The 26,520-nt window shown below is 37.1% G+C and overlaps 1 protein-coding gene across 2 annotated transcripts; it reads left to right on the forward strand.

Annotated features, from left to right (window-relative positions):
- The first annotated feature begins 11,848 nt into the window (after positions 1-11,848).
- Positions 11,849-22,868, forward strand: HP5 (Heterochromatin protein 5). Of its 2 annotated transcripts, none has more exons than XM_073976443.1 (5): positions 11,849-12,321; positions 12,396-14,393; positions 14,459-14,932; positions 15,005-15,162; positions 21,953-22,868. In XM_073976443.1, the coding sequence occupies exons 2-4, from the start codon at positions 12,476-12,478 to the stop codon at positions 15,103-15,105; spliced, it is 2,493 nt and encodes an 830-aa protein (XP_073832544.1). In that variant the 5' UTR covers positions 11,849-12,321; positions 12,396-12,475; the 3' UTR covers positions 15,106-15,162; positions 21,953-22,868. The 2 variants fall into 2 exon arrangements, with proteins under 2 accessions (XP_073832544.1, XP_073832545.1); XM_073976444.1 differs by having other exon boundaries at positions 11,862-12,321; positions 12,407-14,393.
- The last annotated feature ends 3,652 nt before the right edge of the window (positions 22,869-26,520 follow it).

Consider the following 26,520-nt stretch of genomic DNA (forward strand, 5'->3'; position numbering starts at 1 on the left):
ATTGCCGCAAGTAAACTCGCCTAATGTAAATTGGGACTTTTTACACTACAAATTTGGGCGAGTAAAAAATAGTAATATGGTTGCCGGCGTCTGATTGGCTGATGCGCCGACTTTTTCCGTTCCCGAACTATTTCAAAAAACTTGTGTGTGAAAACAAATTCTCTCTTTTACGAGTTTTACCATTAAAAAGTACGGGAACGAAGCTTTTATCTTATCGGGCTTAGAAGTCCTTGTGTCAATGATAATAAATTGTCTTTTAGAAGTTCCTTGGCCATTCTCTAGGAATGTGCGTTGTCCCTAGGCTATAACAAATCAACAAAGTGTTTGCTAAGAGTTAGTTTACACTATATATCAATGTCATATGACACGAAATAAAAACATTCCATATCTTGCCACGCAGGCAATGTGAAGACCTAATTCTATTACATTTTTGCTGGTGTGGACGCATAGAGTAAATGACGTAAGGAAAAACTCCAATATTGCACATATTAGCGAAAACATAACGATGGAAAATTTGATGTCATATGACATCTACATATAGTGTAAACTACCCCTAAGGTCAACAAGGCAACTACAGCATCAAAACCAAAGATCAGAAAATCATTTTGGACAGTTATTAAGAGGTCTTTTAAGAATAATCCTGCGAACAATACCAGAATCCGTTCGTTCGATACTAAGCCTATCCCGAGGCGTCACTAGCGAATTGAACTGAACAAAAAATCAGTAGTAGTTGTTTCGCCCACTTTTTGGAGTTTTTGTTAAATTTGGTTTATTTTTTTAAAAAGTGTCGAAAATAATTGCGATTGTTGTTACTTGTACCTTCTTTAGAGTCTTTTTGTTCTAAAACGCATGAAACGGTCAGCAAAATTTGCACATGTAAACAAAAATGCATCCAAACCATTTTTTAGGAGGTGGTGCTATTATTTTTTCGCAGCTGTATGTATATCAGGTTCTAATATGGACTATATAGGCCCACTCCTTCGGGTACATCCCGCACAAAATTTTGGAAAAGTTCAGTTTAAGACCACCTCTCGGATTCTTCTGATTTTTGTTATAACAACTTGCATTCGCTGCCCCATTACAACGGGACAAGTTTTTTCAGGGGCAAATCAATACTACCTGAGAAAATGGCCCATAAGCTATAAAAAATCCCTATGACATCATGTGTAGTGGCTGGAGCGCACGATAACTTTAACCTGCAAAGCGTTCCTTTCACAGTTTCACAGGTTCCTTTACTTTAAAAAGCATGCGATTTTTATGAGAGCGGTTCACCACATTCAAGGCAAATTTATATAAGGTATGTGCATGAATTACAACCACTAATTTACAACAACAACAAATTTACAAAAACAACAATGTTGTTATTTAATGTCAAAGAAAATATTGAATAAAGGCCAGAACAGGATCAATCGTCGCTTGCTTTGCTTGCTTTCCCAAATGTCAAATTATAAAGGAATGCCAGAGCCTCTTTGCAAATCCGCCTTCGTTCTCCTTTAGAGGTGACACGAAATAAAAACATTCCATATCTTCCCACGGAGGCAATGTGGAGACGAAATTCTATTATATGGCCTGTTCCCGTACTTTATAAAGTGGTAAAAGTTGTAAAAGTCGTAAACGATTTTCATATAAATTTTGTGTACGGGAACGCAAAATATGTAAAAGTGGTAAAAATTGTAAAAACTTTTAAGTTCTGGAACAGAGCTATATTTTTGTTGGGGTGGACGCACAGAATAAATGGCGTAAGGAAAATCTCCAATATTCCACATATTAGTGAATAATTAACGATCGAAAATTGCATGTCATATGACATTTACATATAGTGTAAACTACCCCTTAGGAGGCTCTGGCATTCCTTTATAATTTGACATTTGGGAAGCAAGCAAAGCAAGCGGCGATTCATTCTATTCTGGCCTTTATAGGGTCGTTCCAAAATTTTTTTTCAGGAAAACAAACACATTTTGAAAATCCTCTAAGTCCCGGGCCACACTACAGTGATTTCAATGAAATAATTTGATGAAATTTGGCGTTCTTAGCTCGAGTTCCCCAATACAGCAAAATCATAAAATTACTTTAGTATGGAACTCGATCTAAGAACCCATAATTTCATGAAATTATTTCACTGAAATCGGAATAGTGTGGACCGGGACTAAAATAGAACAAATTTGAATCAAGGCAGGTTTACCCTGCGTTTACACATGATAGGACAGTTAAGTACATGTATTGATTGTCAACAACACAAAACTTGCCTGTGTGACGTAGGCGTCCAGACAACTGCATAAACAGTTATAAAATTATACATGAAAATTATCGATTTCATTTTGTTTTCCGTTCACATATTTTGTTTTTGTTCTTGTTCTTTTGTTTTCAACACATTTCAATTATTATCTCACACATTTTTACAAAAAATATGAAAAATTTGTTAACCCTGTCTGTCTGTGAAAAACTGATGGACAGCTGGGAGACAAACGTCAAATGTATGTATGTGTTAGTTAATCAGAGTTGTATTTGAAGACAAACTGTCTGGTGTAAACGCCTAAGCTTTGTTCCTTTACTTTTTTAATGGTAAGGGTGGTAAAAGAGAAAAGTGTCAAAATTGCTCTCTCATGAACATTTTTACCAGAAAAGTAAAGGAACGGAAAAATGGTAGATCTGGCAGCAATGTCAAAAAGAAACATAAAAAAATAAATTTTCGTCTTTTATTTCACAGTTTTTAATTTAGTTTTGTCAGCGTTAATCGGCAAACAAAAGTCGAAAAATTAGTTCTGCCATTTTTTACCTGCAGAAATTTTGCTGGTTGCCCGTGGTAGAAGAGAAAGCCATTTTCGCTCTCTCTCCACTCTCACTCTCTTTTTTTTTTCCTCTTTAAGTTATTGGCCCCCCTCCCGGCTAAGCGAGTTTTAAAGCGCCAACTCTCACTCTCTTAAAAATTGCTTCCAGTTTTGCCACTTTTCGGGGTTAAGGAACGCTTTGCAGGTTAAAAATGGTAACAAATGGTAAAAATGGTGACCTCAGGTAAGTAAAGGAACACAGCTCTAGTTAGGATGAGAAGTAGTATTTTAAGGTAACAAATTTCGAAGTTTCAAATTTCATTAGTAGACCCTATTACATTTTGAAAACTAAATTTACAAAAAAAAAATAAAAAATAAGAATACAGCTGATTGTCACTTCTGCCTTGACCACTTTAACCATTTTTTTACACTGTTGACATTTTTAAAGTAAATGAACAATATTAAGGATTTTATAACTTATCACAAAATGCTATCGTGTTTTTTGGTAACGTCCACGGTGCAAGGAAGAAGGTGATAGAATAGGTCTGTACGATAACTTCGCAAGTGAAAAGTACTTGCAAGTACTCAGCAAGTTCTCAGTAACGTTTCTCCACCAATTTTACTCTCTTGAAGCTAAAAATTTGCAGATTGTTATCGAACAGCAATTTGCAAAAACTTGCAACAAGTCAGGTGATTTGAAGAAGAAGAAGTTGGCGGAAAAGATTAAATAAATAAATAAAAAAGTAGTCATCACAAACTACAAAATAAGATACTTTATTTACATTATCTGCTCTGTTCCAGAACCTGCAAGAAGCTACTACTTTTTACTACGATAACATATTTTCCTTTATGTTATCGGAAAAAAAAGTAAAAATTAGTATATTCTTGTAGTACTGGAACAAGCCCATCGTTTTCCATAATTTATTTAATAATTTTTCTCTTTTTTATTTATATTTTTTTAATAACCAAATGTTTGTTTATGTTTTTGCCAAGAAGTCGTCCACAAAACATTCGAATTTAAATCAGCTGATCAAACATGCAAGTTCTTACAAGAAAAATTTTCCTTGCAGGAACTTGTAAACAAAACCCTCCAAAATTCTCTCACTATTGTCTCTCTTTTACTTTACAAGTTTGTTATCGAACAGCATTTTGTAAATGTTTGTGCAAATTTGTACAAACTTTTGGGTTATCGTTCAGACCTAATAATAAAAACACATTTTCTTATAGCCCCCATATAACGGTACCGTCCTATTTCCGGTATTTTGACATTTTTTTGTCATTCGGGGTTCTCAGTGATCAAGAAACTTATCCACCAAAAATTAATAGCCCAGCAAAATGTTCGATGCCAAGGATGCTATTGAATCATGGGTGCAAATGGTCTGGCATGTCATATTTTTAGCATTTTCACTCATGAATTTTATATGAGCGTGGCCACCATAAGATGACATTCATATTCGGATCTTAAGATGACATTCATTGTCGGATCATTAGCATGTCATTTTGACCAATGCTTTGACATGTCATTTTCACCAACCCTTTGGCATGACATTTTCATGTCTTGCTTGGAAAATGCAAAATTCTGTGTTGAAATATGATTTTCATGACAAACCAAACTCTTTATTAATTCAAAACTAATTCATGAAATAACTAGAACTAATTTATTAGCAAAAAAGTTTACACCCAAAATTTCAATTTAATCACCGCCGCTGCTCCGTCCACTCTCAGGCACTAATTTTGTTTCATCTTACAAAAGCTTTTCTATTATCTTCTCATCACCAGTTCAGATTTCGACATGGACACCAACAGCACTCCTCAGGAATCTCTAGTTCGTGAACCTACATTTAATTTGTAATTTTATAACAAAAATTTTGGAAATGTATACTCTTTTGTTTTGATGTCGCTACTTGTAGAGATTACAAATCGACTTGTTTGTTTGCAGTGATCTGTACAAATGATTCAAATGCTGATGAAAAGATCAGATATTTCACGACTTCCTTTGCATGGGTTTAAATGCTAATGAAAAGATCGGATCTTTCACGACTTGCTTTGAAGCAATGCAAAGTATGCTATGAAATCACGTCATCGCATAGAACCCCTTCCTTCAAATTTTGCTGGGGAGGACACACAAAAATCTTAAATATCACGTTAACGTGTGTGGACACTAACGAAACTTGAAAAAAAAACTTTAACGAAATTGGTTTCAAGAAACCTTGCTAGTTTGACCATCGACTAATAAACTCACTGGGTTTCAAATGTAATAGGCCGTTTATATATAACAAGGTTAACCCAGTGGGTCTGGGTTTCAAATGTCATTTCCATTGTATATACTTCAAACAAATCCTCATAAAGAAGGTTAACCCTGCAAAAAACTATAATATAAACGCCGTATAAATTCCATAGGGCAAAAGTCAAATAAATCCTCATAGAGAAGGTTATATCCCGTTTAGACTATACCCTTATACGATGATTAAGGGCATTATCTCGATTTAAGTGCTTAATCCACCCTGATTTACCATACAAAATTAAATCAACTCGAAACTTGGATTTGTTTTAAATCAAATGTAATAGGGCGTTTATACTATTGAAGATTAACCCTGTGAGGTTAAAAGATCCAGTGGGTTAATCTATACCGTTTACATATACCTTTTGTGAGGATACAAATGACAGCAGACAGCTGATTTTGTGTATACATACAAAACAGCAAAACATAAAGAAATCAGCATAAATTTCATAAATTTAATGATATAAATTAAAAAATAAATATAGGACGGGATTCCCATCTAAAAGAACGCGTAAATGTGATTCATACCTACCATGAATTCGTCTCCAAATAGAAGATGTTGGATAACAGACTATCGTCCAAGCGATAGCCAAATAAAAAGGCGAACATACCAAAGAAACATTTTGTGAGTTTCCTGAAAGAGGATATAACCCTAGTACCATATGGCCGCAGTTATCAGCTATTCAAAGAAATGAAATATAATAGCTCTGTTCCTTTACGTTCAAGAATCTTCAAGTTTTACCACTTTTTACTCGAAAAGCGTTCCTTTACTTCAGACACCACACAATTCATATGGGAGCAGTTTACAACTTTTACCACTTTTGCCGGTTTTACCATTTTCAAAAGTAAAGGAACAGGCCAAATATGATAAATGGAAGATGTCCATCAAGTGTAATGGAAGTACGACAGAGATTACTACCATCTTGCAGCAAAGCTTCGCACAATAGAGCTGTAGCATATTCTATTGCCCATGCATGCAAAATTCGCAAGGAACCGATGACCAGACCGAAAAAAGTGTGCGGCATATGGAGCTACTATTCATTCAGTAACAGCAATAAGTAGCTCACGCAAGAACAAGAGAGACATGGAATAACCAACGTACCAGTGAATCGAAATTAACTGGAGTCGGAATAAAGAGGAAGAGTGTACAAGGATTATGGAAAGAAGACTTTTCCAAACTAGATAATAAACCAGTAGAAGCGATGTTCAAGATGCCACAGATCAACCCAGAGGATTGCATTGAATAAACTCCGTTTGAACTTAATAGGCAACAACCTTTAAAAAGAAAAAAAATATATATAGTCTGTTCCAGTAGTCAGCTAGTTTAACCCTGCAGTAAAGGGAAGTACCCAGTTGATGGAAAACTCTCTTCCGCTAGTAGCTTATAATACGTTTGATTCATGAAATCCGCTAAATTTTAAATGTCTATTCCATTGCATATATGTATGTCAAACAGTTATCATAAACCCATTGGGTTTTATTTGACGAATACGCTATGAATTTGATATTTGAAATCCACTGGAGTTCGTAATTCTATCTAATTTTTTGAGTTTTCCACAAACTTGGTATTTTCTGTTTGCTGCAGACCCACTTTAACAGACCATTTTGGTTTACATTTACCTACAACCGCTAAACGGTGTATATTCAATGCAACCCATCTGGGGTTGATCTAGTGCATCTTCAGTTTTAATCACCATCAACATCAGTTTTGATATAAAATGGTGTCATACTGATCAATAAAAACCATACTATACTGCGCGAGCTGATCAAGGGCAAAAGGACTTCTCACTCTTTGAGCAAATAGCTATGTGTATAAGACTGGCTGACTTCCGAAACGTCAGTTGCTTTGTATTCGTGCATGAAACTTGGAGTTCCGCACGACTAAAAGACCCTTGTTTTATACATGAATACAAAGCAACTGACGTTTCGCAAGAAACGAGACAGGACATGCATTGTTGGACGTCGATACTAAAGCGGTATTAATAACAAACCTTATGTTTTATCAGCATCTAAATCTCATATTTTTACATTTAACTATTTTGCTATAAACAATAAAAAACGCAAAAATATAGTCTCATTGAAAAAATATTTATTTATTTCAAATGTTAGTTGTATCTACAGACAGGCGTGTCACAGATTCCGATCGGAAAGGTTTCAATTCCGTAATTCCATTTCGATCGTTTTTGTTTTAGCTTCTTCAGATTCAGATCGATTTGGTGAAATCGGGAAACATCATTACTTAGTTTAAATATGAAATTAAATGTAAATTTATTAATAAAACAAAATTTTTATTATTTATTTCTAAGTGTTTAAAAGTCACAAATTAAAAAAATAAAAATACAATTCCGCTTGAATAATCAAAAGTGGTTTCATTCCGAAAAATTCTTCGTTATTCGTTTTCTGAAGAAGCTAAATACGGAATCAATTCCACATTCGATCGGAATTAGTTTCCGTGACATGCATGATATTCCGATTTTTCAGTCTCTAGAACCAGTTATCTGATTCTGTCCCTCTGTATCCAGAATCTAAAATCTGCAACCTGAACTGGATGGGTCCATAAAGAATCAGGAATCAATTCGTGCCCCATTCGAATTCAGCAGCTGCATCGCTAGCGTTCTTCTGCCGCGATGGATACGGGATGGTCCCGAAGTATGACATTGACGCTGTATCTCTATACTGCCTGCGCGACTGCATCAATATGAATGCTCTCCAAGCATGCCTGATAGGCTCGTTGATATCGAAGTTCCCGTTTGCACCTTGGACCTTATGATCTAGAAGATCTTTCCTGACGTGCCTGGGTGGAAGAAGCCGGTCCATTAAATCGTGACAGGGATGCTGACTTTGATAACACCCAAGCGTTATGCTGATGCTTTGTAGGTGGTCAACAATTTTTCTTTTTTGAGCACCTTGTTCCTACTTTTGATCCTATCGCAAATAGCTGTGGCTTGCGCGGAGTGCTTAAACATGATATCGAACGTTACAGCCAATATTTTAGAGGCCGAAATCAGGACACCATCGACCAATATGTTCAGTGGAATTCATTTCAGTCGTCGAAGTGGTGAACAGCGGATTTCGTGGCTGATATTTTCATATTCCTCAGATGTAAGAACTGCATAGGGTAAGCTATGTAAACTTTTTGAACCTATCACATATGTCATCATCAATAGGACCCGAAGCCAAGATTGTGCAATCATTCGCATACATTACGATTTCTATGCCGTGTGGAGGATGTGGAAATTCGGAAAGGTAGAGGTTAAATAGTTCCGGAGATATTACCCAGCCTTTGGGAACTTCCTGTTTCACACTAGCTTGGTTATATCCTCAACAGCCACCATGACGTCGCTCGGCCTGTTTTGGTTCAGTCCTCTACTGATATGTATGGATATGGCATGTAATGTTTTTTGTAGAATTATGCAAAATCTGTGGGTCCTTATTATTTCTGCTGGTTGTTGAATGCCGTAGTCGCTGATTGTTGACAACTTTCTTTTATGTTATGCGTGTAGGCTTTCCCTGAAATAAAATTGGAATTGTTATTTTATGTTGTTATTCAAATCAATATTTACTTACCTTTTTGCGAATTTATCCCAATTTTTATTTTTAATTTAATCCAATATTCTAAAATTTCATTTTGTTTGTCAAAGGAACAAGATGTAAACAAATAACATGGGATAACACTTGCAACTTTTCGTACTATGGGGAACGAGTTGCATTTTTTTGTACAAAAACAGAGTTGTATGAAATTAGTATCCAGATTTTGTGCAGGATCTCAAACAAATCCGGTCATGAGAAGATTTAAATTTGTGTGGTAAATCTTGATGGAGTTGACCGGATTAAGCACATAAATCCTGATAATGAAGGTTAACCCTGCTAAAAGCTATAGTATAAACAGCATATTAAATCGAAATATTTTGATATACAACACTGCTTTTTGCTCCTAAAAATGCAACTATTGCAGTCTGTACCAATATTGGCAACTATGTTCATGTGCCGTTTATTTACTAGGGTTATGACTTTTTGACCTTTTTTCTCAAAAATGATTTCCTGTAGCGAGAGTGAATGAACTTTTGCCTATTAAAAATTTGCTCCAAAAATTTTTTCCTGTTGCACGAATAAGTGACATTTTGCCTATTAATGACTAAAATAATTTTTATTCCATTTAAATATTGAAAAACGTCCCGCACAAAGCACTTTCAATTTATATGATACATGGAATAAAGCTATATATGATATAAAATGATATATATGTAATAATATGACGATAAAATTGGTGAGAAACAAAAGCTTATGTCATTCTGGATATGTCGTGTGGCTTTAACGATTGTTTTGAGTTATTTATGTGCTTAAATTGACTCCAAATTTTTTCCAAAAAGCTCATCTATAAAAAATTTAAAAGCTTTTTGTGCGTGAGCTTTTTTTCTATCGAATCACCTTGTAATTATGATTTTATTTAATCTTATGCAAAAGCTCATCAAAATATGACACAGGGATATGAGGTTGTAAAAAAGTCATAACCCTATTATTTACATATTTCAAATAACTGTAAACACAAACACACAAAAACAAAGAAAAATAGAAAAAATATTAAATAAAAATAAAATGGATGTAGCTTTAATTTAATATAAATTGTAAACAACATATTTAATAGCAATTTGTCAGATTATTTTGTGCTGTATTCCATTCCATTTTTAATTTTCAAGCAATTCTTTTTGCAAATTCGCGTATGTATATGTAAACAAAGATCAGCTGACTGGCATCTTATATCGTTTTAGACTAGTCTAAACAACTAGGATTTGAAAGTTGGATTTAGAAATCGAGTCGATTTAAAATGACTAGTCTAAACGGGCTATTAACCCGGTAAAAAGCTCTAGTGCAAACGCCTAAAAAGCCTAATTTCATGAGATTTGTTTCGTGACCATTCTGTGGTTGTAACAAACAATAACCCAAAAAATCATTGCTTCTATTTATTATTCTCTACGTCACCGCATCTAGTACCAAATAAATTTTCCAGGGATTATTGTTAAACCATGTCTTTTAGTAGAACAGTTTTATATAAACGTAGCCTAAATTTTTAAGTCTACATTCATTTGCAACTCTGCGCTGTATACCCTTTCCCATGGTACAATTACGACTAATGCCAGACTGTGAAACTGACACTGAAATTTTTCACATTTTACAGGGGTTTTTCGATCGAATTAACCACTACAAGCAATGTAATAAAGTGACTTTAGTATGGAACTCGATCTAAGAGCGCATAATTTCATGAAATTAATTTCACTGTCTGCAGGGGGTCTACATTACAGTAATTTCATAAAATTACTTTTGTATGGAACTCGATCTATGAACACCAAAATAATGGGAAAGTTTCGTATGAAAGTTTTAGCGTGTAACATAAGTGTTATTTCACAGTTTTTAATTTATTTTTGTCAGCGTTCGACATTTTCTTCTGTTTTTCGTCCATTTTCTTTTTCATTGTGAAATAATCGTCAAACAAAAGTCGAAAATCAGTTCTGCCATTTTTTACCTGCAGAAATTTTACTGGTAGCCTGTGGTAGAAGAGAAAGCCATTTTCGCTCTCTCTCCACTCTCACTCTCTTAGAAATTGCTTCCAGTTTTGCACTTTTCGGGGTTAAGGAACGCTTTGTAGGCTAAAAATGGTAACAAATGGTAAAAATGGTAACCTCAGGTAAGTAAGTCCCGGTCCACACTAGAGTGATTTCATTGAAAAAATTGCATGAAATTATGCGTCTCTAGATCGACTTCCATAGTAGAGTAAAATCTTAAAATTGCTGCAGTGAAGAATACGATTTAAGAACGCCTAATTTCATGAAATTTTTTAATGAAATTCACGCTAGTGTGGACCGGGACTAAAGGCTTTCATGTTAATGGAAATTTTCATAGTCTGGCATAAGACAAATTAAAATTTCGTGACATTTGGAATTGTTATAGTACATAATTTCATGAATTTGTTTCAATGAAATCACTCTAGTGTGGAACTGGGCTTAGACTCGGTCCACAATAGAGTGATTTCATTGAAAAAATTGCATGAAATTATGCGTCTCTAGATCGATTTCCATAGTAGAGTAAAATCATAAAATTGCTGTAGTGGGGAATTCGATTTAAGAACGCTCAATTTTATGAATTTTTTTAATGAAATTCGCACTAGTGTGGACCGGTACTTAGTAAATCAGGGTTGTATTGTATTGTATACCCCATTGTAACTTAACCGGATTTAACAAACTCACTGCGTTTCAAATGTCAATTCCACAGGGCAAACGTCTAATAAATCCTCAAAGAGAAGGTTAACCCGGTAAAAAGCTCTAGTGCAAACGCCAAGAATGCCTAATTTCATGAGATATGTTTCAACTGACTTTTCGAAAATAAGCCATTCTGTGGTTGTAACAAACAATAAACCAACTCAAACTCAAAAAATCATTGCTTCTATTTATTATTCTGTACGTCATCGCATCTAGTCCCAAATAAATTTTCCAGAGGGATTATCGTTGAAACATGTCTTTTAGTAGAACAGTTTTATATAAACGTAGCCTACATTTTTAAGTCTACCTTCAGCTCTGTTCCAGAACTAAAAAGTTTTTACAACTTTTACCACTTTTACACATTTTGCGTTCCCGTACACAAAATTTATATGAAAATCATTTACGACTTTTACAACTTTTACGACTTTTACCACTTTATAAAGTACGGGAACAGGCCATTCATTTGCAACTCTGCGCTGTATTCCCTTTCCAATATCACAGAGTTGCATTGGCTTCATATTACAAATAAAGCGAAAATGGGGAACAAAAAAGAAGACCAAACAAAATACGGAGAATAAAAAAGGAGGAAACAATTTGGCGAAAATTTGTCCGGCGCGTCTGAAATGTTGAAATATTAAAATTAATGCACAGAAAATAGTAATAATTAATTAAAAGTGAAGCTGTTTTCTTGGTGTTAATAAAATATACTTTCGGCATCTCTCGGGTTAAACGAAAAATAAAACAGGCGCAACATAATAAGTTGTTAAAATCCAAAGAAGGAGGAGAGACGTATTTCGACAAAATATATTGTTAAGTGAAGAGAACTAAAAACATTAAAAGGAAATTTTATTTAAAAAAATTCCATAAGCGAAGAATCTGAAGTGCCTGCTGGGAATACCGGGAAAGCATAAAATTTCTTAGTGTAAATGTAAAAAAACATGTGTTCCTTGTAGATCGATTCGTTACATTCTGGTTGGCGTTGTTTCCCTCGAAGAAAAAGGAAGAAGAAGCATCGCAGGTACGTTGGAGTCTTATTTCTTGCTTTTGTCGTACAGTTTTAACAAGTAACTCTGAACATTTGAACATTTCAAGGTTATTTTCAGATATTATAGTAATTGGATCATCCGTATAGGGCGTCTTGGTTTTGCACTTCACATTGAAGTGGTATCATAATGGATTTGTTTGATAAATTGAAAACTACCAGACCGGTAGAAAAGTCATCAAAAAAGGAAAAGGATGAAAAGGTAAAGAAGAGTTCATCATCTAGCCACAACAAAGATAACGGAAGTCACCATAAGAGCTCTTCATCAAAACACCACGACCACGTGAGTAAGGATTCTCCCGACAAGAAAAACTCCTCCATAGAAAAAAAGAAAGATAAGCAAAGTCATAGCCATAAGAAAGGTGATGAAACACCAAGTAAAAAACACTCGCACCATGATAATGGCAAATCGAAATCTTCTTCGAGCTCCCCCGAGAAATCCAGCAAACACAAACATCACAAAAGTGATAAAGGAGATGGTAGTAAAAAGAGAGATCATGATCATAAGTCCAAGCCTATCAAACCTATCGCAGAAACCTCTAAAAGTGGCAAAGAAAATTCACATCGCGAGAATGATGATAATGAAAGTCCTCCCAAGAAGAAGCCGAAAGTTGAAATAAAAGCAAAGGAATCGGACGAAAAAAAGAAAAAGTCAAACAGCAGCAGCAGCAGTAATCATGCACAAAAAGTGGAAAAGTTTAATGCCCAGCATAAACGTGAGGATCCTACTGAGGGAAAAGAGAGGCGTCGTGAATCACTGCCTTCGCCTATTCCACCCTTAGGTGTCACAAAGAAAAAATCTAATAAATCTCGCAGTTTATCACCACCGAAAAATATTCCACCTGCCTTAACAAAACAACTAAAAGTCAAATTGGAGCGATCAAAATTAGAAGACTTTTCACCAATCAAGGGAGATGGTCTAAATTCTTCCTCTGCAGTTAAAGATGTGGAGCCCAAAAAGAAAACTCCCACAAAGGCACAACAAAAACTTTTTGAACCCACAATTGGGCAGAAGAAAACTAAGGGAGAGCGGCAAGTCCTGAAAAGCTTTAATGTCAAGCAGTGTGTGGTGAGAATACATCGTGATAATTTGCAAAAGTTAACAAAGGAATTCAAAATGCATCAGAAGAAGCCTGCCACCAATCAGAATTCATCCCCCACCAGTAAAAATAGCGGTTCTCCAACATCGAAGAAGGGCAAGGCAAATATTCCACCAACCAAGGTCAAGACTGGCTTCTTTATAAAAATAACAACACCCTCAAAGTCGGATAAAAAACTAAAAATCTCTAAACTCAATTCCTCGTCCAGCACACCATCCTCCAATTCCACCACTACGAAATCTCCTTCGTTATCCTCATCAAAGGTAGCTCAAAATAATAAAATAAAAAATTCCAAATCAATCACTACTACAACTCCAACAAAATTCTCTCGTACACAACTCATAAAAACCTTCGGTAAAAAATGGTTCAATTGTCATGTACGAGTTCGAAAGTGCAATCATCCAATAGCACGAACATTTATGGCAAAAACTCCTCGTGCCCGTAAGCAAAACAAGAATAATCGCAAAAATCTATCTGTCTCTTTTCGTGATGAAGTGGAGGTGTTGGGTACAACCTCAGAATCTGATGATGATTCACGTGATGAGAATTTCTGTGCAACAGCTATACCCGCCAACTTTGGTAGCACTCCAATGCGTAATAGTAGCCGAAATTCCAGTTCCACATTGAATGTCCCAATGGTAGTACCCAATACACCACTACCTGCTCGCCTCAAGAAATTAGAAAATGGTCGTGTCGTCGATGATATTGTTTTGGATCCTTCACTATTTTTGGGTCCGGAAAATCTTATCTCCAGTACACCGTTTTCGCCGGGACGCAAGAAACGTGAACACAAGAAATCATTTAGCCCCCTAAAGGATGAAGAGACACAAAGTCCACGCAAGGAACAACTGAAACGGGCCAACGAACGTGTACCACCAACTGGTTTGAGGCGTTTGAACATTGATGATGAGGATGAAGATGACGACGATGATGATTGTGAATATATTGGTAAGTAATCAATTCAAGTTATGGCCATATAAAATTAGAAACAAAAACCTTTTCCCTTTTTGTAGTACCTATTGATATGCCCCAGCGTCGGGCATCACGTACAAGTTCCACAAATGCAGCAGGAGATACGGTTCCAAGTGTAATACCACCAACTTTTGATGATGCTTCAGTTGTACCCTTTAGCTCCACAACAATGTTAACACAAATCGATGAGGCAATAACAATGGCTAAAGGTCTTGTTTCGCCGGTTACCTCAACTACCCCCAATCCCGATTCAAATGAAAATACAACAAACAATGCCAACAACAATAGAATAAACCATTCAAACAACACATCCGATAATACAGAATCTCGTGATAGTTTTATATCAGCAAAAGAAAATCAAGCTGAATCGTTGTCACCGACAGATGACCTTAATCACGTTGCAGCACCTGGTGTGCCACAACAACAAAATAGCACAAAAACAAATGGTAATGTTTCAAATACTTTAGTTGGCGGTGTATGTATGTCTGATATACCTTTGAATTTATTCACTGAAGGTAATATCAATTTGGGGAAAAGTTGAAGAAATTTATTAATTTGTGTTATATTTGTCTGTGTTTCTATTTTAGATTCCCAAACAAATGAAGATGCCCCAGAGAAAAATTATGTTGATAATATCATTAATGATTTGGGCAGTGATATAGGTAATGATAGCAGCTCCGCATTGTAAAGAGAAAAACAAACAGAAGATACAAATAATTTTGTATTGCTCTTTGGAAATATTTTTGTAAGTATGAATTTATGAGAAATCTATTGATCGTTTTATATAGTTTGCGTTTATATAATCATAAATCATATTAGGGTGACACGAATTTTCTTATTATTTTTTTTTTTTAACTTCTACCCCTATTTTTCCATTTGATCCAAAAACCTTATATATAAAATGTAATGGCGATCGGTTAACGTTAATCCGTGCCACCTGAGCGATCTTTGTTTCTATAGTAATTTGTATGGGGCCAAAGGTTGCATTTTCACGACAATTCTCTAAAAGTCGCATTCATGGTCCCATCTATGAAAAAAAAATTACCAGTTCATTGTTGTAGCTAAAGAACAAATCGTGCAAAATTTTCGCGGCCATGGTGATCTATGGCTTCTCATAAAAATCTTTAAAAATTCACGTTTGTGGTGGTCCATGGCTGCTCCTAAAAATCTTTAAAAAATCCACGTTTGTGGTGGTCCATTAAAAAATATGGCTGCTCCTAAACATGTTTAAAAAATCCATGTTTGTGGTGGTCTATGACTGCTCCTAAAAATCTTAAAAAAATCCACGTTTGTGGTGGTCTATAGCCGTTCCTAAACAGCTTAAAAAATCCACGTTTATGGTGGTCAGTGGTGGTCAAATATCTTTAAAAATCCACGTTTGTTGGTCTATGGCAGCTACTAAAAATCTTTTAAATCCACTTTTGTGGTGGTCTATTGCTGCTCCTAAAAATCTTAAAAAAATCCACGTTTGTGATGGCTTCTCCTAAAAATCTTTAGAAAATCCACGTTTGTGTGGTCTATGGCAGCTCCTGAAAATCTTTTAAAAATATCCATGTTTGTGGTGGTCTATGGGTGCTCCTAAAAATATTTAAAAATGCACGTTTGTGATGGTCTATGGCTGCTCCGGAATATATTTAAAAAATACACGTTTGTAGTGGTCTATGGCTGCTCCTAAAAATCTTTAAAAAATCCGCGTTTATGCTGGTCTATGGCTTTTCCTAAAAATCTTTAAATAATCCGCGTTTATGGTGGCCTATGACTTCTCCTTAAAATCTTTAAAAATCCGCGTTTATGCTGATCTGTGGCCTCTACTAAAAATCTATAAATAATCCGCATTTATGGTGGTCTATGGCTTCTAAAAATCTTAAAAAGATCCGCGTTTATGGTGGTCTATGGCTTCTCCTAAAAAAATACACCTTTATGGTGGTCTATGGCTGCTAATAAAAATCTTTAAAAAATCCACGTTTATGGTGGTCTATGGCTGCTTAAAATCTTTAAAAAATCCACGTTTGTGGTGGTCTATGGCTGCTTCTTAAAATCATTAAAAAATACGCGTTTATGGTGGTCTATGGCTGCTCCTAAAAATCTTTAAAAAATCCACGTTTATGGTGGTCTATGGCTGCTCCTAAAAATCTTTAAAAAATCCACGTTTATGGTGGTCTATGGCTGCTCCTAAAAATCTTTAAAAAATCCACGTTTATGGTGGTCTATGGCTGCTCCTAAAAATCTTTAAAAAATCCACCTTTATGGTGGTCTATGGCTGCTAATAAAAATCTTTAAAAAATCCACGTTTATGGTGGTTTATGGCTGCTAATAAAAATCTTTAAAAAATCCACGTTTATGGTGGTTTATGGCTGCTAATAAAAATCTTTAAAAAATCCACGTTTATGGTGGTCTATGGCTCCTAAAAATCTTTAAAAAATCCACGTTTATGGTGGTCTATGGCTGCTCCTAAAAATCTTTAAAAAATCCACGTTTATGGTGGTCTATGGCTGCTCCTAAAAATCTTTAAAAAATCCACGTTTATGGTGGTCTATGGCTGCTCCTAAAAATCTTTAAAAAATCCACGTTTATGGTGGTCTATGGCTGCTCCTAAAAATCTTTAAAAAATCCACGTTTATGGTGGTCTATGGCTGCTCCTAAAAATCTTTAAAAAATCCACGTTTATGGTGGTCTATGGCTGCTCCTAAAAATCTTTAAAAAATCCACGTTTATGGTGGTCTATGGCTGCTCCTAAAAATCTTTAAAAAATCCACGTTTTTGTTGGTCTATGGCTGCTCCTAAAAATCTTTAAAAAATCCACGTTTATGGTGGTCTATGGCTGCTCCTAAAAATCTTTAAAAAATCCACGTTTATGGTGGTCTATGGCTGCTCCTAAAAATCTTTAAAAAATCCACGTTTATGGTGGTCTATGGCTGCTCCTAAAAATCTTTAAAAAATCCACGTTTATGGTGGTCTCTTTATCGGCACCCCAGGTGCTGCAGGGTAGGGACTTGACGATCTTGGGGCAGTTTGTGGTAGGAATTCTGCTACCATTGACTACGACATTCAACGCTCTCCCAAACTGCGCGGTCCATGTGGTGAACAGAGTGGACGTAGATTTAGTGGCGGATAGCCGCATATTCCTCGCGTGGAAAAAGGTGTTTCACTCTGCGGGGTTTGGACTTCTTGTTCCTGAATTCCAAGTACGACTGGCGTCCAAACATATAATTGACTGCCAAACGTTTCAAGCTTAGCTGGAGGGTTGTCTGCTCAACGTCCTCAAACAGCAACTGGATAGCTATTTTTGATGCTGGCGAGGACTAAGTCCTCAAGGGTATTTGCTACTGGCGAAAAGGCGAAATCAGTCTGTACAATTATCTTTTGCTGGCATCTTTGCCTGGCCACAGTGTTATTGGTTTGGTTTTAGGACGCGCAGCTACCGTTGTTGGCAGCTACTTCACTCGGAGACCTTGAGGTCCATTGTGATCATCTTTAAAGAAACTGTGTGTTGTGGTTGGGCTATATGTGATGATGATAGATGCTGGACTATTGCGGATTTGTTGTGAAGTTGAGTGTGTAAGTGGTGCTATGATGATGGATGTGAGTTTATAGGTTGTTGCTGAGGTTGTGATGATGGATGTAAGTTTATAATCAAGTGAAGGGGAAAAGGACCTTTGCATGTCCAAATCGTGAACACTGCCACATACCTGCCTTTCTGAGCCTGAAAGCCGTCCTCGCCGCCTGAAAGTTGATAGTGATGTCCAGAGGTTGGAGATCAAGTATCACATTCAGGGCGGCTTGAGGTGTACTTCTAACGGCACCAGAGATTAGCAGAGATGCGGCTCTTTGAACACTAGATAATTTGGACAGAAGTGCATTGTTCCCGAGTGCATGCCACCAGACAAGCCCACCATAGGTAAGAATTGGGAGAACCACGGTATCATACAACCAGTGTATGATCTTTGGTTTGAGACCCCAACTTTTACCAATGGAGTTCTTACAGGAATAGAGTGCCATAAAACCACTCTTAACCCTCTCCTCAGTATTCCTTTTCCTATTTAAGCGTTGGTCCAGGATAACACCGAGGTATTTGGCTTCCGATGAGAGTTTTAGGGCAACACCATCCAGCTCTGGTAGCGGGAAATCGGGAATTTTGCGCTTCTTCGTGTAGAGTACGAGCTCGGTCTTCGTTGGATTCACACCAAGTCCATTGGTGCGAGCCCAGCGAGACAGCTGCACTAAAGCACGCCGCATAAGGTCTGATATGGTCGACAAGAATTTGCCGCTTATGAGGATAACAACATCGTCAGCATAGGCTACCACCTTCGTCCTTAGTTGGTTGAAATTCACAAGAATTTCGTTTATTACAAGGAGCCAGAGGAGGGGTGATAAAACTCCTCCTTGAGGCGTACCCCTGCAAACCTTTTTCCTTACGGAACTCTCTCCTAGATGGGAGTTGATGATTCTGCTCTTCAGCATTTCATTAACCCACCTAACAAGGATAGAGGAAACTCCTGCGTTAGTGAGCGAATTATGAATGGATTCCAGCTTCACATTGTTGAAGGCTCCCTCTATATCGAGGAAGGCTGCAAGTGAACCCTCCATATTCCTCTCAATATATCCAACCATCTCGTGTAAGGCGGTGTCCACCGACTTGCCTTTAATATAGGCGTGCTGCGAGTTGCTTATAGTATTGGAATCTAGATGAGACCGTATGTTGTGGTCGAGTAGCCTCTCTAGAGTTTTAAGGAGGAAGGAAGAAAGACTAATAGGTCTATAGTCCTTAGGTAGTGTGTGACTAGGCTTCCCAGCTTTGGGAATGTAAGTCACCGTTACCTCCTTTCATGAGTTAGGTATGTACGAAAGACGCAGGCAGGCCCTGTAAATTTCCTTTATGGTTGCCAGTACCGAGTCAGCTGCATTCTGCAACATAGCCGGAATAATGCCATCCGGTCCAGGAGATTTATAGGGTTGGAAGCTGTATATCGCCCATTTTATTCTTGGGATGCTAGTTAAGCTGTCAATCAGTCGCTCGTCCTTTGCCGTACAGCCCTGATTGTGACTCGTTCGTTGCGAGTCACTCTCTAGGTCTGTACAGCCTGGAAAATGCACCTCAGACAGCAGATTTAGAGTCTCTAGACCAGAGTTAGTCCACGTGCCGTTTTCTCGTTTGATGGGATTCTTGGATAGAATCTTACGAAACCTGGCAGCTTCGTTAACTCCTTCTTGGGCAGGAATCCTCGTAACACCTCAGGAGGGACTTACTTAGATCGTTTACAGCAACCTCGACTTCCTTTGATGTAGACAGTCTTTGAGGATTGCCTAACACCGAAGTCGTTTGTAAGCTGTAATTGTTCCAGTCAGTCCTCCTGGGATTCCTGTATGGTTTTTGTTTCTCCGAACTTATGGGGACTTTGAAGAGTATCATCTTGTGATCTGAAAAAGAGCACTTTTCAGATACCTTCTAGTCCATAACTTCGGAGTCTTCCAAATTGGTTAGGGTGATGTCGATTACTTCGCGTCTAACTCTATTTTGGAAAGTGGGTGTGGTACCCCTATTACAAATTCTTAAATTATTTTGCAAAATGAATTTGAAAATTGACTCACCCCTAGTGTTGGTATCGCTACTTCCCCAATGGAAGTGATGAGCATTTGCATCGCATCCAAGAATGATGTGGCCTGTGCTCCCCATTTCGTCCATTAGATTATTTACGATACCGCCGGGTGGGTCGGGGTCTTCATAGGGCATGTAGACAGTGGCCATTATAAAGGGTTTTCCATGCCCTCTGTCCATCCTTATGGTGTCGGTAGCAGCAGCTTTACAATGATGCAGATTAATCACACTGAGCTGCTGTCGCCTATCTCCTACTGTTGCTTTGTTGGGATTTTGAAGCATAACCTTCCCAATCAAAAATTAAGCAACCCCTCTCGACTACGTAAGTAGGCTTCCCCGCTAACATCCGTTGCAAAGCGAATGACAAGACCACCGTTCTTCGGATAGGAGCTGAGAATTCTCCAGTTTTCCATCTGAAGACCGACGTTCTGCCTCTCGACTAGCTTCAGTATTTTGTCCAGCTCCATATATGGAGGGGGGGACCCATACTGAAGTCACCATCCCACACGGAATCTCAGCAATGCTGACAGCAGCCAAATCACTCCCCTCCCAAAGAGGATCAAGGTTGTTAACCGTAGATTTAAGGAAATCTGCACATTCCTTATTCTCGCAGTTAACAACCATGACCCCCTTATAGGGGGCAGAGTGACCGAGTCTTACTTTACTGCGATCCACCTCGTCTGAGATGAGGACGTCTCTAAGATAACCCTCGATTTGCAACCAATGACTTGTGCTGATCCTTCCATTGGGGTCTGTCTTGTCAATGATGGCCACTCCCAGGTCATCCGGAACTGTCCGTCGCATCGCACTGTCACCCTGCTTGGATGTGCAAGGTTTCTCTTGAGACCCGCTGGCTGGTTCACAAGGTTTTTGTGAAGGGACAACGATTGTGGAAGTATTGCTCTTCCCTGTGTTGTCCTTCACACTCTCCTTGATCACCTTCGGCTCACAAGGTTTTTGCATGGTGGCGGTCGCTGCGGGGTGTGTAGCCCTACAATTACTGGCACCTGCACTAACCTTGATTACCCGTGCGGCAGACGTCTGCGAGATGAGTGGCCGTGACAGCGATGACTTCTTCACAGCCGGTGGTTGCTCCTCAGGTTCGGTGGAGTTTGTCTTCGAGGTACCACTGGTCTTTGAAAAAGTCTTCGCTGGCGCTGACTTCTCATCCCGTTTTTCGAGCTTCCCCCCGCCCATCAGCCGACCCACCTCCATCACCTTATTTATGGGCTTAGAAGAAGGGGCAGCAGAGGGGTTTGGGGTTTTTTGGGCCTGGTTTTTGACCTTGTTGGCTTCTTCACAGTCTGTATGGACGGTGATTTTGCCAGGTCACCGGCGGGTATAGTAGTAGGAGGGTGGTCTGTCGTCACATCCGTACGGGTTACGGCAGAATACCCTCCCTCTCTCGACGTGGGAATTTTATTGATTTGGAAATCCTTAATCGTTAAGTGAGGATATTTTCTTTCGAATCTCCTCACAAACTTTAGGTTTTTCCTTATCAATTTAAATTCCCTTTCGGTGATGGTCTTGGGGTCCTTATCGACAAATCGCCCACAATACGAGATTGCAAAGCGATAGTCTTTCCTATCCATAGCCTCTTTGCTTGCGCGTTTTGAGGTTGAGGGTTTTTGCGACTCATCCATGACTTCCATGGTTGCGTCGCACTCTCCGACAACTTCATCAACCGCAGTTTGTCTAAGAAGCTGTGAGGGTTTTCCTCCTAAACAAATTGGAGGAACGATTTTGTCGGCCAGAGGTGACGACTCAGCTTGACCTGTGGAGGGAATAATGGTGGTTTCCATTATTTCTTCCTCGTTGTTATAAATCTATATCTAAACGAGATAGAAACATTTACATTGTAGATAAATATTTGGTTCCATCTCAGCAATGATTTCATAATTATTACTAACAAATTCTCACTTTCTCTCTCTCTTTGCAGATGTATATTGCCTCTCCTTGAAAGGAAAGCCATTATTGGACGTTTTTTATATATAATTCATGGGACACTATTTTTTCTTTTTAATTATTTGTTTTAAACAAAAACCAAATGTTTTTGCAATTACTTTAAAATTTTGTTTATAAAAATAATTTCATTGTTTTATAGTTAACAAAATGATTTAGTTTGTTAAAAAAGACTATAAAACAAAACTCCCAATTATTCACTCTCTAAAATAAAATAAAACTGTAAACTAAATGACATTAGACTAGGCTATTTCCTCTTCAAATGCAGACTTTTCATATTTTACAAACACGAAAAACATAAAACAATTCAATATACATTTTTTGCAATAAAATATTTGCAACAATAATTTATTTAACAATTAAATAAAAATACAATGTAATAACAAAAACTAAAAAAAAATAAATATAATTTCAAATAATTCTAATTTGATAATATTTTTTTTTCTTATTCTGTTAAAAGAAAAAGGCCTTAAACAAAGGATTTGTTAAAAATTTATTACTTTGATATTTTATGCTAAAAGCTTTAGGTCCACCTATCCCAATTTTGTGTTAAGGCCCTTACTTTAGTATTCCTCATGATTTTTTACATTTTTCTCATTCAACAAAATAATTATTTTTTTTTTTTATAATAATTTTTTCTCTCTTTATATAGAAAATATAATTATGTTTATCCATAATTAGTACATAGTTTCTATGTATAAGTAATTGTCAACAAAACAATAAAAATACACATATAATAAATATTCAATCACGTGAACAAATCAACTGAAGGAAATATACAACATACGAAAAAAAAATAATTGATTAAATCCATGTATTAGAATTAAGTTTATCAGTTGTATATGTTTTATCTTTTTAAAAATACAGCATATATGAAATAATTTTAACAACAACAAGAACGTGTGGAATTTTTTGATGAAAACTAATGTTAGGGATGACTTATGGCTTACGAAACAATGGGTCTGGATGATGTTGCGGTGCTTAGTTTGATGTCCTTACCCTCTGGTGAGTATGATGACTACGGCATTTAATTGGATTGAAGTTTGACCTAACATGTTTGTTATGCTTATATATAGTTTTTTAATTTAACATGTCAGCCAAACAGCTCTCGACTCTGTAAGTCCCAATTTACATTAGGCGAGTTTACTTGCGGCAATTGTCAGTTTGTTGGTGAGAGAGGGGGCTGAGAGGCAAAGGGTTACCATATGCCTCACCTTTCTCTCCATCAAACTGACAATTGCCGCAAGTAAACTCGCCTAATGTAAATTGGGACTAAAATGCAGACACAAAAAGAAAAATTTTTTGTTTTGTTTGGTATTACTGCTAAACCTAAATAACGACTGGAAGTACACAAATATTTCGTCTTTCTACCACAACAACGCTCTGTGAGCGTCCGTATTAACCCAAATACGTTGAGTACAAAATCACATTTAAAACACCAAATGCCCGACCAAAACTTATATAAATGTTTTCATTCGTAAAATAAATAATTTTCCTTTGCAATTAATTGGATGCACCTCTTTTATGTCCCAGCAAATTTTTCATCATAGCACCAAACAGGAATATGAACAGACCCAAAAAATCAACTAAAGAGAAATATGTACGGAACACTGATATATTCTACGAGCTCCTAGAGAGAACGCAAGAGCTGGATATATTTCCAATAGTCCGGAATAGTTCCTTGGAACTAGTTCGTTCCGGAACTACACAACTCTAATGAATACTTCCCTCCCTAATAAGTGAAATTCTTTTAAAATCAATATTTGTAAAACATTGAAAACTACTAGATTCGATTTATTATGGCGTATTCTAGTGGAATCGACAAAAATATTCCCTTTTTGGGCATAAATATGGAAATAATAAATTGTGAAATTGGGGAAAGGCAACAAATCCCGTACGGAATTTTTATTCATGATTGCACTGACAACTATATTTTAATTCCCTAAGACTTGGACAAACTGTCGACTGACTGAGGTCCTACCTTCACTCCTTCCAGGTTTTGAAGGTGACTTAACCGTTGCCCACAATTTACGTATACCGGCTACAATATTGTAACTCTTCAGATGATTTAACCATTTGTTCCGCTTATGCTCGCCGACCAGCCTGTTAACTTCCAGTGTCATCTCCCTGACTCTGGAAAAATTATGAAATCTATAAATAATTTCCGAAATGTTGTTATCTATTTTGAATTTAATTTAAGGCAATATAAACGAACACGGTGCTCTTGAAACAACTTTAAATGGAAGGTGCTTACACCTGGGAAGTTTTTGCGGATTCCGAAACTACAATGCTCATAGATTATGCTCATAAATAAATCGCGATGCGTGTTGAAATTTTTATATTTTTATGTTTTTTTTTTAAGTTTTCCAGATATTGCTTGGAAACCGCAGGTTCTATTGAAAAGGGACTAATACCCCGGTTACACTTAACCGGATTGACCCAGTGGGTTTAGATCAAATGTCCATTGCGCAAACGTCAAATAAATCCTTTCGAAGTGGGTTAACCCGGCAAAAAACTCTAGTGTAACCATACCATAAAGAAAATATTGTAACTATAAAAATTCTCTACAAGATTATGATATTGACGTAGATTTGGCCTTTTTTGAGATATAGAAGTTCAAATTGGGAAAATTCACCGACTGTATCGTCTCCTTATAAAACAATCAAATGGCTGCAATTTTCCAACTTAAGCTTATATATCTCATAAATGGTACTACCTAGGAAAAAAACTACGAAAGCCAATCTTGTTTAGAATTTTCACAGCTATAAGATTTTCTCTAGTCCCATTTCGATAAGACTTACCGTTTTTAAGCAAATCGTGAAACCCTAAGAAAAAAAACTTAAAAATGTGACCTGAACTTCTATCTATAAAAAATTGTAAAGCCTAGGAACAAATCGTAACGGTCAGTCCACTAGAGAATTTTCACAGCTACAACATTTCTTTAGCCCCACTTCGATAGGACTTGCGGTTTCTAAGCAAAATCCCGAAAACCTAAAATAAATCTAAAAATGTGAATTTTGACCGCGATTTATTTAAAAATCCCTCCAGCGATTTTTTTCCTGTTTTTGGATTTTTCTCATCTATTAACATTGCCGTTTCAAAATCCGCGAAAACTTCCCAAGTGTAAGCCGTTTTCACTTGAAATTAGTGCGCACCATGTATGACATTGTTTTATAAGGTAGCGATACAGTCAGTGAATTGTCCCAATTTGAACTTCTATATCTCAAAAATGGTAAAACCTACGACAATATCATAGAGGACAATCTTGTAGAGAATTTTCATAGTTTTTTTTACAAAAATCAAATTGATTCGATATCAGGTCTTAAAGTGAACTTATCCGACATATTGTGTGGGATGTACCGGATGGAGTGGACAAATATAGTCCATATTTGAACCTGATCTATATCTGGTAGATATATTAGGATGTGTAAAGTATAGACCAATTCGGCCACTCTCTTCAAGAGTTACAATTTTTCCGAACATTTTGGAACTTTTGTGGGGGAGGTACCTGAAGGAGTGGACCGATATGGCTTATGTTCAAACTTAAACTATGTTTGGACAAAAGGCCAAATTTTGGACCGAATCGGCAGATCCGTTCGAGAGTTATCATGCGCTCCAACCACACCACACGATGTCATAGGTTTTTTTTTTGCAACTTTCAGGCTATTTTCTCAGGAAGTATGGACTTGCCCCTGATGAAAGTTGTACCGTCGTATGGAGGACAGTGAATACAAGTTGCTAAAACAATAATCAAAGCGATTAGAGAAATGGCCCTACCCTGAACTTTTCCGAAATTTTGTGTGGGAGGTACCCGAAGGAATGGACCGATTGAGTCCATATTGAAACCTTATCTAAGTCTGGTACACATTTCACGATGGTCAAAGTGTGGAACAAATCAGTTACTACCTTCAAGAGTTATCGTGCGCACAATTTTTCGGAACGTTTTCGAACTTTTGTGGGGGAGGTACCGGAAGGAGTGGACCGATATAGCCCATCCTCGAACTTAAACTATGTTTGGGTAAAATATTACGAAAGCTAACATTTGAACCGAATCGGTTTATCCGTTCGAGAGTTATCGTGCGCTCCAGCCAGCCAGACAGACAGACGGACGGACACTGCTCAATCGACTCCAAATTGTCTGAAACACATTTCGTCCAAACATACTTGGGGTATAAAACCATTATTTCGATGAGGCACATTTTGCCCGTATGAAATGGTATATACCCTCGTTAGCATAAATGCCGAGGCTATAAAAAAACCTTACACTTTACATGTTCCAAATTTTGTGTGGGAGATACCCTAAGGAGTGGTACGATGTACGTTCCATATTTGGACGTAATCCAAGTACGTACGCGAGTGTTATGTTAGGCACAATCAAGTTTAGTTAGTGCCGGCAGATTTTTTGGAGCTCCAGGGCCGTTATCTCAAAAAGTATGGAGTTGTCCCCGAAAAGGAATACACCGTCAAGGAAAAGAAAACAAAGTCAAAATTTCGATCACGGGGGTTATATCAAAACGTGAACCAATACCAACAATTCTCTGTAAA

This window comes from Musca autumnalis, unplaced genomic scaffold (genome assembly GCF_047663935.1).
Source record: "Musca autumnalis isolate F117 unplaced genomic scaffold, ASM4766393v1 scaffold_3, whole genome shotgun sequence".
In the NCBI taxonomy this organism is placed as follows: Eukaryota; Metazoa; Arthropoda; class Insecta; order Diptera; family Muscidae; genus Musca; species Musca autumnalis.

Coding starts and splice junctions, on each gene's coding strand:
- HP5 (XM_073976443.1), top strand. CDS start 12,476: ATGGATTTGTTTGATAAATTGAAAACTACCAGACCGGTAGAAAAGTCA. Junction 14,394..14,458: donor TGATGATTGTGAATATATTG/GTAAGTAATCAA, acceptor CCCTTTTTGTAG/TACCTATTGATATGCCCCAG. Junction 14,933..15,004: donor TTTGAATTTATTCACTGAAG/GTAATATCAATT, acceptor TTTCTATTTTAG/ATTCCCAAACAAATGAAGAT.